General features: G+C 49.5%; 6 protein-coding genes across 6 annotated transcripts; 4 read left to right on the top strand and 2 right to left on the bottom strand.

The window, feature by feature from the left end:
• Positions 1-3,211: 3,211 nt before the first annotated feature.
• Positions 3,212-4,274, bottom strand: HD556DRAFT_1033483 (uncharacterized protein). The gene is made up of 4 exons (XM_041295944.1): positions 3,953-4,274; positions 3,779-3,901; positions 3,637-3,723; positions 3,212-3,584 (listed from the first exon to the last, which is right to left on the bottom strand). Exons 1-4 carry the CDS (start codon positions 4,067-4,069, stop codon positions 3,303-3,305), a joined length of 609 nt encoding a protein of 202 aa, XP_041164392.1. The 5' UTR covers positions 4,070-4,274; the 3' UTR covers positions 3,212-3,302.
• Positions 4,275-4,780: 506 nt separating this feature from the next.
• HD556DRAFT_1343374 (TIP49 C-terminus-domain-containing protein) lies at positions 4,781-6,811 on the bottom strand. Its single transcript, XM_041302170.1, has 8 exons — positions 6,748-6,811; positions 6,625-6,685; positions 6,374-6,571; positions 6,130-6,323; positions 5,874-6,074; positions 5,600-5,818; positions 5,314-5,552; positions 4,781-5,260 (listed from the first exon to the last, which is right to left on the bottom strand). Exons 1-8 carry the CDS (start codon positions 6,748-6,750, stop codon positions 4,975-4,977), a joined length of 1,401 nt encoding a protein of 466 aa, XP_041164391.1. The 5' UTR covers positions 6,751-6,811; the 3' UTR covers positions 4,781-4,974.
• On the top strand, positions 6,812-8,211 carry HD556DRAFT_1343372 (translation protein SH3-like domain-containing protein). Its single transcript, XM_041302169.1, has 2 exons — positions 6,812-7,805; positions 7,874-8,211. Exons 1-2 carry the CDS (start codon positions 6,892-6,894, stop codon positions 8,058-8,060), a joined length of 1,101 nt encoding a protein of 366 aa, XP_041164390.1. The 5' UTR covers positions 6,812-6,891; the 3' UTR covers positions 8,061-8,211.
• Positions 8,212-10,021, top strand: HD556DRAFT_1343367 (homeobox-domain-containing protein). Its single transcript, XM_041302168.1, has 6 exons — positions 8,212-8,755; positions 8,811-9,485; positions 9,548-9,650; positions 9,703-9,725; positions 9,786-9,872; positions 9,926-10,021. The coding sequence occupies exons 1-4, from the start codon at positions 8,574-8,576 to the stop codon at positions 9,706-9,708; spliced, it is 966 nt and encodes a 321-aa protein (XP_041164389.1). The 5' UTR covers positions 8,212-8,573; the 3' UTR covers positions 9,709-9,725; positions 9,786-9,872; positions 9,926-10,021.
• A 170-nt stretch (positions 10,022-10,191) lies between these two features.
• Positions 10,192-11,182, top strand: HD556DRAFT_1305165 (uncharacterized protein; the record flags this gene model as incomplete). The annotated part of the gene is made up of 5 exons (XM_041299751.1): positions 10,192-10,229; positions 10,283-10,423; positions 10,486-10,800; positions 10,857-10,923; positions 10,955-11,182. The coding sequence occupies 5 exons, from the start codon at positions 10,192-10,194 to the stop codon at positions 11,180-11,182; spliced, it is 789 nt and encodes a 262-aa protein (XP_041164388.1).
• Positions 11,183-12,789: 1,607 nt separating this feature from the next.
• HD556DRAFT_1230352 (uncharacterized protein) lies at positions 12,790-13,968 on the top strand (the record flags this gene model as incomplete). The annotated part of the gene is made up of 6 exons (XM_041297348.1): positions 12,790-12,978; positions 13,040-13,074; positions 13,129-13,150; positions 13,201-13,225; positions 13,285-13,756; positions 13,806-13,968. The coding sequence occupies 6 exons, from the start codon at positions 12,790-12,792 to the stop codon at positions 13,966-13,968; spliced, it is 906 nt and encodes a 301-aa protein (XP_041164387.1).
• Positions 13,969-14,898: the final 930 nt, after the last annotated feature.

The following is a 14,898-nucleotide window of genomic DNA, read 5'->3' as shown; positions in this document are numbered from 1 at the left end:
AGTGTGCCCCTCCAAGGGCTCACCCAATGGCTGTCCTGTTGCTGCATTCCACAGGCGCACAGTGTTATCGAATGAACCAGACGCGATGCGAGTACCATCCGGTGAGAACGAGACTGACAAAATCCCACAAGTGTGCCCCTTGAAGGGCTCACCCAATGGCTGTCCCGTCGCTGCATTCCACAGCCGCACAGTGTTATCTTGCGAACCAGACGCTATGCGAGTACCATCCGGTGAGAACGAGACTGAGAAAACCTTGTTAGTGTGCCCCTTGAAGGGCTCACCCAATGGCTCTCCCGTCGCTGCATTCCACAGCCGCACAGTCTTATCCGATGAACCAGATGCAATGCGAGTACCATCCGGTGAGAATGAGACTGAGTAAACCGGGCCAGTGTGCCCCCGGAAGGGCTCACCCAATGGCTCTCCGGTCGCTGCACTCCACAGCCGCACAGTGTTATCCTCCGAACCAGAGGCGATGCGAGTACCATCCGGTGAGAACGAGACTGAGTGAACCTCATTAGTGTGCCCCTTCAAGGGCTCACCCAATGGCTGTCCCGTCGCTGCATTCCACAGCCGCACAGTCTTATCCGATGAACCAGACGCAATGCGAGTACCATCCGGTGAGAATGAGACTGAGTAAACCGGGCCAGTGTGCCCCCGGAAGGGCTCACCCAATGGCTCTCCGGTCGCTGCACTCCACAGCCGCACAGTGTTATCCTCCGAACCAGAGGCGATGCGAGTACCATCCGGTGAGAACGAGACTGAGTGAACCTCATTAGTGTGCCCCTTCAAGGGCTCACCCAATGGCTGTCCCGTCGCTGCATTCCACAGCCGCACAGTCTTATCCGATGAACCAGACGCGATGCGAGTACCATCCGGTGAGAACGAGAGTGACCGAACTTCGCCAGTGTGCCCCCTCATTATAGCCTCAACCACCGTCCAGTTCAAATCCCGGCCGGATGCCAGACGAAGGACATTCGGAAACCTAGCTGTGAATTTGGTAGCAATGGTAGAGTTGACCGGCGAGAACGGGAGTGCTGATAGATACAGATGGGGTGTGCTATGCAAAATCATCCCGCCAAACACTTGCATGAATCTTTGTACATCCATCGTGGCGGACCGCAAATCTTCATATCCAGAATGGCCCTGTATTTGTGTATGAGCTATTCGTCCGACTCTGCCTCATAGGCATGTGCTCACCTTCAGCCACTTGGCAACGAGTGGAAGCACGGTAATTGCGCCGCTGATTGCATTAAGAAGTCCGAGTGCTTCGATCCAGAACATCAGTCGTTCGTCGTCGAAGAGTGATCTTATTTCCTTTGCGAGCTCATCGTCAAAGTCCGTTGTCTGGACATGCGTAGCCCAATATCGACAGGAATAGGATAGATGTGGGGGAATGGATGTTCTGACTCGTCCAGACAGCCCTGTGTCTTGGGAATTAGGGAGGTATGACGACTTCAAATCACAAATATTGAAGCCAAGGCCATCTTTCATCACTCGTAATGATGTGAATGCGAGCTCGCGTTGTTGCCCCTTCGTTCTCTCGACGAAGAAGTCTCCGCTGGATGATTCGTCCGTCAGGAATTCTTGGAATGTAGCATGAAGGGGTCGGATGGGGGTATTTGAGTCGGTGGTGCCGCTGAGGAGGGCGCCCATGCGTTTTATTACTACATCTACTTTGTAGTCGGCCCCCTCTGGAAAATGGGCCCGCATAGCATTCAGTGAATCTAAAGGGAGAGGTTCGGCTGTGGCAAGTATTTGTCCCATCACGGAACGGAATCTCGCCATCGCTTGCTTGTGGGCTGTTGTATTTTTATCCTTTGGCATGATTTCCGTCAAGATGAGCCGATACATATCATACAACAAGTTTCTCCGCTCCCCCGGACTGTGGGCCACGACATCATTGAAGCAGTTCATTGAAGATGAACCGAACTCGGGTTCCTTGATGTATCTGCATGCGAGACGCGCCCACTCGAAGAGTCCGTCGGATCCCGCAGCGAGCGTTGCAAGATGGTCGTCCTGAAATTCTGATAGCTCTTTCAGCTCCTCCGATACGAAGGCGTGAATGTCGCGCTTCGCGACTTCTGGTGCAATACTGTCCATGGAGAACTGCAGAATATGATTGGCACCTTCAAACCACTTTTCAATATCTGGAAGCGGGCGAGAGGTGACGAGAATCCGAAAGTTGGAAGGAAGTTCCGTGATTTGGGGAACCTTTTTGTTTTGAAGTTTACCCGCAAGTATGCGAAGAAGGTGCTCCCGCGTCTCTACTCCGCCGCTCTCGTCCAGCGCATCAATCACGATCAAGACAGGCCCCACGCTTGACGCAGGGAACTTCTTCAACGGTGCCATGAGAAGCTCGCGCCACTGCTGCATAATGTCCGTCGTATTCTTGAGCGAGGTATCATTCCTGACTGCATCCGCTAACGCTCGTCTCATCCTCGGATCACGATCAGCAAGATCGCGCGCGATGGTGGAGAAAATCTTTTCGTGGCGACGATCTCCTCTGTGCCGATCGAAACAAAAGCATGAACCGAGGCCTCCCGTTTCTTTGAACCAGTTGGCAATCGTGTGCGCGATGGCTGATTTGCCCTTGCCTGCAGGGCCGGATAACCACATTACACGTGGAGCGGAATCTTCGCTGTTGTTGATCCACTTGGTGATTTGGGAGAGAACGTCCGTGCGAGTGCCTGACAGACATTCCTTCGTAGTATCTACTCCTGCGCCCCCTGCATAAACCATATCGCTGAGATCGAGTGTTTCACCTTTAGGGTATGAGTCAATGCAAAGACAAAAGCGTGTCAGACTCCTTACCCGTACGTTGGACGAAGACCGCCACGTCTCGATCGACTTGGTCCCGGAATTGCTGCATAAGGTCATCCAAAGTGTCACTGTACTGTTTGATGATGTCGTCAGTTTCCGACAGAACGTTTTTCCCGAGTCTCTTCCCTATGACAGCAGTATAAGATTCATTCACGAAGTCCGATAGCTTGGTGACCCACAAAAGCTCTTTGTTTCTGAGTAGTCCCTGATAAAACGGGCGCACTCATGAGTCTGCTGAACGATCTTTCCAACGACACCGCGCATCGATTCAATTTTGCCAAGATTGTCATCTAGAGTCATGAAGCGATAGACTTCAGCCAATTTCTCAAGAAGACTATGAATCGATTTGTCGCGCTCTGCTTGAGCGATTATAATCTACAGAGTTATGACTTCTAAGCAGGAGACTGCACTCCGGGAGAAATCAAACATACTTTGGATGCAGCAGACAGCACACCCAGCGCTATCTTTGCGTAAGGATGTACCTATACAACTTGATTAGTCCGCTTCCAATAGACAAGAATAGCCCATACATCCGCGATCTTCTCGAGGACACCATCAATAATTTTTAGGGGTTGGAGATACTTCGTCTCAAAATTATCCGCGGCAGCGAGACCCGCTGGGGCATGGTCGACGGCGGATGCCGCAGAAGTCGCATGTTTCCCGAGTAATCCCATGTTTTGTGTGCTATCACAAGCACCCTGAAGTTCAGCGTCAACTAATTGAGTATCAAGATTTTCCTCCTCGCCAGAAGGAGCGGCCTGAACCTGCGGTATCGCCAAAATTAGGGAGGAAAGTCAAAGCATGTGACGAAAATACCTGAGAAGCAGGCTCTCCGGACAGCCCTTGGTTCACAGAGTCACTGGGAATCTCAGATGTGGTGGGATGCTTGTCGTCGTTGGATGACTAGAAGCGCCTCTAAGAAAACCGAAGGACTAGAATAGTAAGTTCGAGCACTTACGTCGACTTTCTGACTTGATGAAGACCCTTCCATTTCGACGTTCTGAACGACAGTGGTTGAAGCATCTTGAAGGTCTACGCTCTGGTTCGCAGGAATGCGGTTGCGGAAAAACTTGAAGGGTTTCTGCACAATGTCAGCCATATTCAGAATCAGGCGACCTAGCAGCCTACTCACAGCAAGTTTCTTGGCGACGCCTTTCGCAAATTTCCAAATAATCTGCTTGACTCGAGTACGGAGTCGGCTCTGGACGAAGAAAGCGTTACAGCAGCGATGAATTCCATGAGCGCTCATCCACGTCAAGTAAGCCCTTGAGACGACATACCGAATTTTCACGAACGGGTGCCTCGCAGGTTTCTGGAGGATCTGGCCTATGGTCTTTAGTCATCGCGAGTAGTGGATTGCTGTAAGTGAGGCCAGGGTGCAAGAAGTAGGTGGGAGAAAAGAGAGAACCTCTGGCATGAGCTAAATACCCTTGATCAAAGCATGGCCAACACGTTGACTGGCTTCTTGAGGCGCTAATCATGATTATCGGCCATAGGCCCATTGCCGAAGGAAGCAGAAAGCCTTGAAGGGGCAGTGCCATGTAGACAAACCTATCACAGAAACGACGGGATCATGTTGGTCGAAATGAATGGCATAACAATAGTGCACAATTGATTCACGAGCACAGTACCACGAGGTAAGTACATGTAGAGGCAAGATTCTTGTTCGGTCTATGTTCAGAATGTTAGCAGATGAGTAGCTAGTACTACTTACATCGATTATTAGAGTCTTTTGTCATAAGTGACCGATGATCGATGCATCGATGAACGTTCGACATGACACTCCGAGTCCGCGTTCTAGACGTTTCATTGGTTTGATGCGGACTTTAAATTTCAGCGCGCACACATCACATGATGTACTACGACTCAGTACGAGGCAAGCAGTCGCGTCTTAGACCGGCGACTAGCCGGTCTATCAAAATAGACGAGCTGCTCACTAGTCTATTAGATGTCATCTCATAAAATTGGAAGAAAAAAACGCAAATTTTATTTATGAAAAGCAAAGAGGACTATGCGTTTATACTCATGTGCTTACATAGTAACGCCTGGTGCACTACCGGATAAATTCCGCCAAGCAAAGCAAGTATGACTGCTCACGAAACAAACAAGTCTCTCCTCTCCAAAGCAGTGACACACCATCCGACGGTAGCACACCTACGACTCCATCGCATCCCCCATAACCGCATCCTCTTGACCCGTCTCCTCAAACACCAAGCTGCCTTGTTGCTCCTTCAGCCACTGCACACTCCGCTTTTCATCCATAAAATATGTGTATGCTCGACGGAGATCCTCGACGTCCACTGCGTCCGACTTCCGCTTCCGTGCGATTACTTGTGCGCAAGAGATCAGGTTGAGGGCGTACCGCAGAGTCGTGGATGTTGCCATCGAAGTGAGAACGCTTTGTGCTTCTGGGGTTAGGGTCACATCCTCTTCATCGCAGCTGCGTTCATGGTTTAGTGACTAGAAATATATAGCGTGGCAAATAGGACTCACCGGATTTGAATGATCTGCTGGATGTCTTCTTCGGCGTAAGGCTTCGTGCTGACGATGAGGACACGATCGAGCAGGTCAACGGGCAGTCCGTGCGGGCTTCTGAACTTCGTTCCTCGTATACGCGACATTCCTCGATTTGAAGCCATGATCACCAAAGGAGACAGCTCGTTCTCAAGCGCACGGTTCAAGAATGAAAAGCACTCGATATCAAGCATGTGTACTTCATCGATGAAAAGGACCTATATCAGCGTTAGTCCCGGAGCTCTATCATCAAGAGGTGACTTACACCAGGTACGATTTCTGCTTTGCCTTCTTCCCTCCATTCAGCAACCTTGGAGTTGATTTGGTCACGAAGCTCAGGTTTAATCTCGCCTGTATCTCCTGCGAAGAGGGCAAGGAAGCCTTGCGTCCGACTGTTGATCACGTCGATCTCGTGTAATGATACTGTGTGCACGACTTCTTTTCGTTTCTGTATTTCGCCCTCGGGACATTGCACGAATTTTGTCTGCAATTTCGATTAGCACCGCTTGGTTCTGACTGCAAAAAAGTTGTGAACGCACGTCTGCACCCATGGCGTCATAATCTCTTGAACGCGCATACGAGCGACCAAGCTTTGTGACCCTCCCCGACGTCTTGTCGATCACTACCACATCGCCTGCAAGAACCTTTTCTTTAGAAAGCGCATCTATCATCTTGGTACCCAGGTCGTAAATAGTTTCCATGTCTGTCGTTTTTATCGTGAGTTTGCCGGTTTTAGTGGCCTGCGGAAGGTAGTCAGTGCCCGCAACTTTGATGACTGAGATATGGTACACATACGCCAGTTAGACTGCGGTCGATCTGGATTTCGACGACCTCTCCTTCAATTATCTCACTTTCTTCTTTGATGCGCACGCCGATACTCCGCCGTATGGCTTGTGTCAGTGCTTCAGTCTTAGACATCGACAATGAAAACACCTCGCTGCCAGCGATCATTGTAAACGGTACATCCGAGCCTAGGGTCTGTGCCATGCCTGCAGAGTGTCATTCATCTGTTGTAAGCCGATCATAATTATCAACCTGCCTAGTGCGATCGCTGTCTTCCCCGTCGAAGGTGGTCCAGCGAACAATATAGCGCGTCCCGCTATCCGTCCTTCTTGTACCATCTTGATGACCATGCCCGCAGCTTTCCGTGCTTTGGCCTGTCCTACCATACCCTGCGAATTGGCTCGCGGTTCAAGACGGTCGTCAAGCCCAAGACCTCGGATATGCGAGTGTGCGCCTAGCAGTCATTAGTTACTAATTACTCTCAACGCATATGAGTCCTTCGCGCACCTATGCGCTCCATTTTAGTTATCTCCCGCAACTCGGACATTCCTGTGGATATTTGAGCAGCCTGATGATTAGCATCAGCATTTTTCGTATGGCAAACAAGCTTGGATCTAGGAGTTCTCCTACCATTGTTTGAATGATGAACGAGCAGAGAGCGCGTCTGTTTGTTCGGAACAAACAACCTTCCTCTTCGACCTTCTAAAAATAATTCCTGCATTTTCCATTTCAGCATACTTACTTGGAGGCGCTGTTCCGTCGACAGACCGCGGGATGTTGTGCGTTCGTGCACTGCGCACTTTTGCGTCATTGGGCGCTCCATCAAGCTCTCGAGCATTGACACACGTGTTCCGAACGACCAATGCAACCAACTCCATAGCTCGCACTTACGCTACACATTTTGCATCAGGTTCAAAAAATGAGCCTAAAGCTACATCTCTAGATGTCGACACCAACGTCTTCAAGACCTACAAACCCGTTTCTCCCGGTATTCGTCACCTTCGTCGACCCATAAATGACCACCTCTACCAAGGGAAGCCCGTTCGTCTGCTAACGGCTTGCCTCCGCAAACATGGTGGTCGTAACTCTCACGGGCGCATCACCGTCCGCTTTCGCGGTGGTGGTCACAAGCGTCGTGTACGTCTCATCGACTTTATGCGCACCGAGCCTGGAGAGTACGATGTCATCCGTATCGAATACGATCCTGGACGCTCAGCACATATTGCTCTTATCAAAGCACGAGACGCCAATGTGGAGGGGAAGGCGAAGTGGAAATACATACTCGCTACTGAGGGAATGAGGCCGGGGGATGTTGTGCAGAGCTATAGGATGGGTATGCCTGAAACCACGGGTATGCTCCGTACTAGGACGGTTAGGCCTGGCAATGTTCTTCCTATTCGGTTCATTCCTACTGGCACGGTCATTCACTGTGTTGCGCTTTTACCTACGGGCAGGGCGTTGCTCGTGCGCTCTGCTGGCTCCTTCGCTCAGGTCGTGCACCATGATGAGTCTGGACGGTACAGTCATGTGCGCCTTCAGAGCGGTGAAATCCGCCAAGTCCTACAAGATTGTTGCGCTACCATCGGACGCGTAAGCAACCTCAATTGGAAAGGGAGGAAGATAGGAAAGGCGGGGAGAAATCGGTGGTTGGGGTGGAGACCACGAGTCCGAGGTGTTGCCATGAATGCGTCAGTATTTTTCTATCAATCAATTGCGTGCATTATATTTAGTCACGCTTTTGCATTCGGAATTTTAGCAAGGATCACCCTCATGGTGGTGGACGTGGTAAATCCAAGTCCAATAAGCATCCTGTCTCTGTTTGGGGCTGGGCCACGAAAGGCAAACGTACGCGTAAACCTGGACCCAAGGGCCCTAAGAACAGTAATAAGATGGTCATTCGGGAACGCCCTAGGGGCAAGGAGAAGCGCGCGGGTGGTTCTTAAGCTAATTCTGTTTTGCCATATCCATCCTAGTGATTTGACCTTGTTTTACTGAGATATGGGAGGCTTGCGTTCATTAATGCATGCTCGGGATTGTAATACCCTTTATATTTACCGTGCGTGGACTGATAGACCTTGATAGGGATACATATGATGTGATCATTACTAGTCTAGGGTTAATGTGAGAAGTTGACGCTGATCTCAAGTTACCGTCGGTTATGGAGAATTCGTAACTACCGAATTACGATCAATTGGGCGTGAAAGGACATTCGACAACGTAGAAAAGCATTGACTGGACAAGTTAACGTTGTAACAGTCAATCTATTGACCAGTATAGCGGTGGTTCGATGGGGATAAATCACACCGAACACGGTCACGTGGAAGGCGCGTATTTGATCTCCGCTACCGCGTTTCTTGTTTGCTGCAGGCGGCGTGTCACTGGCATGTAGTCACCTTAAATACGCGCACACCCGATTTCCCGTCCTTCTTCCCAACATCCTTCGTCAATTATCAATCATGGAATCAGCTACACTCTCCAGGACGTCCTCGTTGGCCAGCATATCTTCCACAGATGATACTGCGCGTCGTACGCGCAAACGCTTTTCCACTGTTCAGCTTATGATGCTGGAACAGCTTTTCCATCGGACATCCCACCCTACGCGAGAGGAGCGCGAAGCCGTTGCGAACACAGCAGGAATGTATGTCATTTCCGGGACAGATGTCACTTGCTCCATATCTGACCGTCGTCCGCAGGGAAATAAAGTCTGTCACCATATGGTTCCAAAACAAACGACAGACGGAGCGCAAAGTGGCCCTCCACAATGCGACAAACGTATCCAATGATGACGACCCTTCCTCTCCATTATTCGCGCATGGACATGCTTCTTCGTCACGTCACGTCCATTCCCGATCAGTTTCTTTTTCAAGCTTGCATACTCCACGGAGACGGATAACGCCTCCTCGCCCGCGTCCCTCCCTTGATCGTGTCGCGGCACGTTCCGAATCACGTCTCCAACCACCCCGCACACCTACGAAGCCTCATAATCCACACGCATCACTATGGGACAATATGCCCTCATCTCCACTGGCACCTGCCAGCCCTCCTACGCGCGACTTGATAGACTTCATGGGCAGCGGGCGCACCCTTGAATGGGCGTGTGCTGCGGCACGCCTATCCGGAAGACGTAAAGAAGACGAAGCAGGTGCTGAAACGGAAGACGAAGAAATGGAAGCTGTTACGCCGGAAGGGAGCTTAGGAGCTGGAGATGACGCCTGGAATAAGAAAACTGCATTTCCCGTCCAGAAGCGCGGGCACGTGGCTCGGAACCTGAAGTTTGCGCCCGTGGTAGTAAACGGAAGAAAAAGTGCGATCCAGGACGACGATATGATGCGAGCTGCGCTGGTCTTGTGTGGACTGGGAAAGCGCAGCTGAGGGATCGTTAATAATTATCAGGCGGTGACATTAGACTTTTTGCACGCACAGCACTAACCTTATTATCTGCACATACCCTACATTTCCAAAATTGCATCTTCACATTTGTTATCATGTTGTATATATCATATTTTGTACGTTCTTCGGGAGGACTCCGTTATCTGTGTGAATTTTGAAATGAAGGATTCGGAAGAAACAAACGACCCGACAAACGATTGAGCCAACGCTGATGATTTCTGCCAAAGAAAAAGTCAACGTAAATCGTATACTCGATTGACTCGAAAAGGTCGAGATACCATGGCGAGTCCTAGTCATCGATCAATCAAATCAGGGGGAAGGCATGTTGTTGGACTCTACCCTCCTGATTTGATTGTGCAAATCATCTGAAGGGCCATTTCAGATATCTCATGCGTGCATGGAACGGCTACAAAGACACCTTGACGCGCTCCAAAGTTGCGGGATGTTTAGGAGAAGTAATTAAGTGAAGCAACATGTACAGGGGAACGATAGTGATGAATCGTGTTTGTGCTCGTTAGTGGCGCTATGTCGGCATCGTCCGAACCGTCATCGAACACTATAAACAGATCAGACCTTGGTTCAGGCGTGCATGGGAGCCCGAGGCGGCTCTCCTTGATTCCCTTGAGTATTTGTATCCATTAAGCTGTTCTGAAAAACATAGTCAGGCTCCTTGTCATCTTCGTCATGCCAAATCCTGTCGTCGTCATCACAGGCGCATCCAGGTTAATCCTAGTCCCTATATCTGAGAACCTTGTGCTGATCATCTAATGTTCAGAGGTATCGGTCTTGCAGTCACTCGTTCCTTACTCAAGGAGCACAATGCTCGCGTCGTTACCATATCGCGGACTCGAACACCGGAGCTCAGCCAACTGATTCAGGAACACGAGCAATCATTGTTGACTCTCGAGTGCGACATGTGAGTACCAAACCTTCAACCTGAGTTCATATTACATAGAACTCATGGTCTTACAATCACAGCACAGATGAACCCGCGCTCAAAAGTGCTATAACCCGCGGCAAAGACCACTTTGGACAGATAGACGGCCTAATCCTCAATGCTGCTACTCTAGACCCCATAGCACGCATCGACAATGCCGACATCACCCTCGATGACTGGAAAAGCTATTTCGACATCAATTTTTTCTCGCTTGTTACTGCTATCAGGGCATCTTTGCCTGGCTTGCGAGAATCGAAGGGTAGGATCATTTTTGTAAGTTCAGGAGCGGCTACCGGAAACATATATGGATGGGGCGCATACAATGCTAGTAAAGCGGCTATGAATAGCTTGAGCAGGTGATCAGTACTGGGTCGTGTGAGGAGGCTTTGAACTGATTCTATGAAATGTATAGAACGCTCGCGAACGAAGAACCTTCGATCGTGTCATTGGCACTTGCACCTGGAAGGGTCGACACTGCGGTAGGTCTGGACTGTATCATGTCGAACATAGATCTCAAATACCGCACAGATGCAGGCTATACTGCGGGATGCAGGGGTGCAGCACATGAAGGCGACGGATCATAAGGATTTTGTCGATGCCTACAATGAAGGAGCCCTAGTCAATCCACACGACGTTGGATATGTAATCGCTGCTCTCTCGTTACGCGCTCCTCTTGCACTTACTGGGCAGTTTGTGAAGTGGGATAATGAGGAGTGTAGAGAATTCCGGAGGAAATGACCTAGTAATATATTAGGTTGTGTCTATACTGATGTGCGCCGTTCATGTACTGGCATGATGCACAAAATACTCACCAAAGTAAATGCGTATCAACGGATATTCTCTTGCTCAGGGCGACTTACAAAAGTAATGCACTGTTCCCGCAGTTCGGTTCTGAGCCTAGGGTCGACCTAGAACTTTTTCTGGTTAAATCGTACTTAGTTTGACAGCGGGTCCAAACTCGGCTGGTGCACACTCCGCGTCTTGTGCAAATAGGGGATGGTCGCGACAAAGGATTCCTTTGTACAAGTGACGATATGTTGATTTAGGTCCATCTTTACGTGGCTAGAAATGGACGCTGAGTCGATCACCGCACTTGCAGGAAGTGATACCGAGATTGTTCGTTTGCAGAACTTATATTAGTATAGTGCCAGACTCTGTCAGTATCCGGAATGGAACCTTAGGTAAATAACAGTCTCTGCCGCAACCGGAATGGAGCTTTAGGTGAAACATGACACCAGCCGGACGCGAAAAGAGGCTGACCATTCAACCTGCCAGTGTCGACTCGTTCTGTCACGTAGAAGCGAAGCGAATAGGATGGACAGTGCAAGCAACGTACCAAGGAAAAGCATAAATACCCGGGCTGCAAACAAGTCTTCAGTACTGAACAACCCGCCTCGAGACCCTCGCAACTGACTCTCATATCCACCATGCGTTTTTTGACACTTCTCGCTATTTTTGTCGCTCTTGCCGTGTCTGTTAGCGCAGATGGCACTAATGAGTGCAACGAGGGCTTTGATGAATGTGGGCCTGACTCTATATGTCAGGTAAATACCGTTTCTTTTGCCATGGCGAACACAGTGGACGCAGCTGACTTGCCTGTTGCAGGCTGGGAAATGCAAGAAACGTAACTGACAATGCAGCCACGAGATGCTGTACAGCTGTCAGTAGAACACAGGTTAGACATCACCCCACTGGCTAGAGCTATAGGTTGACTCTCGCTGATAGATCGTCTGAAATACCCGTTATTATTGAGATCGTTGAGGTGGACAAATGAATGTCTGTATCACGTACTGGTCTATTCAGATGTCTTGGGAAATATGTTCATTGAAGCCATAAAACACTAGTGTCCATGGACGTCTGAGTGTAAGGGCGACGAATGCGATCGAACATAGGTAGTTGGTCCTATAAAGTGCCCGCTCAGAGACCCTTGACGATGAGAGGAATGAGAGTGCCTCGAAGTTGGTGTATTAATGAGAAGTTGTCGCAATTAGCAAGGAGAGAAAGTAGCACGGGCGAGAGCTGTCCAGCCTTTCAAGAAGGAGACTCGAAATTCAACGGTTGAAGAGGTGAATGCTGAGCGCTGAGCACTGGTGTCAACAGGATACAGAAATTCTTCTGTCTCTAAATGCTAACGTAAGAAGCGCATTAGTAACCTGTGATCTTCCTGTCTAGACTTGTCTTCGACTTATTCGTGGTTTTCTATATCTGCTATATATCTGCTGGCAACGTTTCATGCAGAGAAGGAGCCGTTAGCACTGTACGATAATCACCGTGGTCAGTGGTCGTCTTAGTTACTCGACACCACGCTACGCGCAACTTTCAGGAGAACAAACAACGACATAGACATGCCTTCTCATAGAGATAATGAGCGCCGTTCACGTCATGACCGTTCACGCTCCAGAGACAGAAGAGAACGTTCGCCTACCCCAGAAAGTGGCTACGACCTTCCGCAAGGCGTCTCACCCATATCGGAGTCGGACTACTTTTTGAAAAATACGGAGTTTAGACTATGGCTAAAGGAGGAGAAGCACAAGGTCTGTCCTGCGCTGCGCTTTCCTGAATCGAAGAAATAATGCTAAGGTGTTCATCTGGTAGTACTTTGATGAGCTCTCGAGTGAGAAAGCTAGGAGGTGAGTTTTATCATCAAGATGTTTCCTTGAAAAGTTGCTCAAGAGGAATGGCAGCTACTTCCGAAAGTTTGTAAAGGTAAGAAGATGCACGAGCTATAAAAATGTCTGCTGAGTATGTGATACAAGGCATGGAACAGAGCGAAACTACCGAGTGAGCCTCCTTCAGTATCTCACAGTGGCCAATTCTGACGGATCCTAACCGACGTCCAGAGTCCCTATACTCCGAGGCCGGCTCCTATATATCATCAGCAGCAAACCAAACGGCTTACAAATGGTCTTTCGCATCTAAGGGCTCAAATGTAGACGCAGGAACCTTGAAGGCCGTTCGAGAAGAGGTTGATTCCGCGACGTACCGGCGTGCTACTAGTTCATCCGATACCGGTGGAAGTCGAAGCCGCGTACACGGCCCAACTCTCCCTTCAGCGTCTGATCGAGTCCTTGCCCGGGAAGCTGCGTCGGAGTATCAAGCAGCAGAACATAGCATGAAGCGTAAACGAGATCGCGCAGAAGCGAAAGAGCGCGTCGAGGACATGGTGGGGCCGAAAGAGGTCGGTAGAGAGGGCATGCTGGAGAAGAAGCGTGCCCGGAGAGAGGACGACCGTGCATTTAGGGAGAAAGGTGATGACGGCTTTGAAGCCGACGAGTCGACCCTCCTCGGTGGTGGGGATAGTTTCAGGGACCAGTATGTCACGTGCCCCTTCGCTTTCCTTTGAATGCTGACATCGTATTAGCATTGCTCGGCGAGATGCAGCACGGAAACGATTCGAGGAGAAGCGTTCTGCAGGGAAAGAAGATAAAACTGCTGGTGTACGCGAACGTGCTGCGGCCTTGCGAGAGAAGGACAAGGCTACGATGGACATGTTTCAACAGCTGGCAAAGCAGAGATTCGGCTAATCACGACACTTGTCCTTTGCTTGATGAATTGGTGAGTATCTTACAACATGTTTTCATGCGTGGTTATACATGGGAGTCTCAAAATGAGAATATGATTGACAAGCTGCTCGAATCTACGCCGTACTGCTCTCCTTGAAGAAAATATAACTAGCACTATTCCCTCGAGGCTCTCACATTCTTGCTTGAGCGGGGGCTGTCCCACGCCCTTTCATCTGCATCTAACATTTGAGCCTTTGTTGTATTATCAGATGTAGACGTTTCGTGTTCGCGGTCGGATGTTTCCTACGATAATCATCAAGGTTTACCCCTTCGAATGGGACGCCAGAATTCTGCCTTACCAGCGAACGACCGTCCCTCGATGAAAAATCAACCTAATGAGATAACGCATTACCATCAGCAGCCATTAGTAAAACAAGACATACGAACCAAAGTGCTCATCTCGGAATTACACTGTAACGTGCACCCCACTTCTACATAGGATGCCCAATGTACCAGTTCGGTGGTCTGCACCAGTCCATCTGCCCTGTGTTTTGTCCTGTCCTGGTTTTCCCAGTTGTTGAAAAACATCTCTCGTGTCAGTCATGACAACACCAATGCACGAGGGACTGTCCGTTGGACGTACCATAGTAGATGGTAATTGAAGAGTTCAGGATTAACAGGACAAAGGGAGACAGGTGTATTTTATACTATCTCAACTCGGGCAAATTCTTCTTGTAAGCCGGCATATCACGAAGGCATGACGGTCCATTTGGCGAGAGGAACCTACCAGTAAGTGTATAAAGGAGCTAGATAACAGCACTGAACATCCATGCTACCATGACGTGGTGCATGAAACCAAGAATGTGTTTGCATCGTGAGTAAATGCAGTCTAGGATTGGATGGTCACTAGGCTGTGTGTAATGCGAACGCATTGATTGGTTTCGCACCACT

Source organism: Suillus plorans, assembly GCF_016647745.1.
Source record: "Suillus plorans strain S12 chromosome Unknown HD556scaffold_9, whole genome shotgun sequence".
NCBI lineage: Eukaryota > Fungi > Basidiomycota > Agaricomycetes > Boletales > Suillaceae > Suillus > Suillus plorans.
Note: the sequence above shows the minus strand (reverse complement) of the source record. Positions and strands in the feature narration are given on the sequence as shown.

Excerpts from the sequence above, each read along its gene's own strand:
- HD556DRAFT_1343374 (XM_041302170.1), bottom strand. Across the intron at positions 6,324-6,373 it reads GAAGACAGCGATCGCACTAG|GCATGGCACAGACCCTAGGC; the intron begins GCAGGTTGATAA and ends GACACTCTGCAG. Across the intron at positions 6,075-6,129 it reads TCGACCGCAGTCTAACTGGC|GCCACTAAAACCGGCAAACT; the intron begins GTATGTGTACCA and ends TACCTTCCGCAG.
- HD556DRAFT_1343367 (XM_041302168.1), top strand. The coding sequence starts at position 8,574 with ATGGAATCAGCTACACTCTCCAGGACGTCCTCGTTGGCCAGCATATCT. Across the intron at positions 8,756-8,810 it reads GTTGCGAACACAGCAGGAAT|GGAAATAAAGTCTGTCACCA; the intron begins GTATGTCATTTC and ends CGTCGTCCGCAG. Across the intron at positions 9,486-9,547 it reads TGTGGACTGGGAAAGCGCAG|CTTATTATCTGCACATACCC; the intron begins CTGAGGGATCGT and ends CACAGCACTAAC.
- HD556DRAFT_1343372 (XM_041302169.1), top strand. The coding sequence starts at position 6,892 with ATGTTGTGCGTTCGTGCACTGCGCACTTTTGCGTCATTGGGCGCTCCA. Across the intron at positions 7,806-7,873 it reads CGAGGTGTTGCCATGAATGC|CAAGGATCACCCTCATGGTG; the intron begins GTCAGTATTTTT and ends TCGGAATTTTAG.
- HD556DRAFT_1033483 (XM_041295944.1), bottom strand. The coding sequence starts at position 4,069 with ATGAGCGCTCATGGAATTCATCGCTGCTGTAACGCTTTCTTCGTCCAG. Across the intron at positions 3,902-3,952 it reads GCGTCGCCAAGAAACTTGCT|AAACCCTTCAAGTTTTTCCG; the intron begins GTGAGTAGGCTG and ends GACATTGTGCAG. Across the intron at positions 3,585-3,636 it reads CCGGAGAGCCTGCTTCTCAG|GTTCAGGCCGCTCCTTCTGG; the intron begins GTATTTTCGTCA and ends GCGATACCGCAG.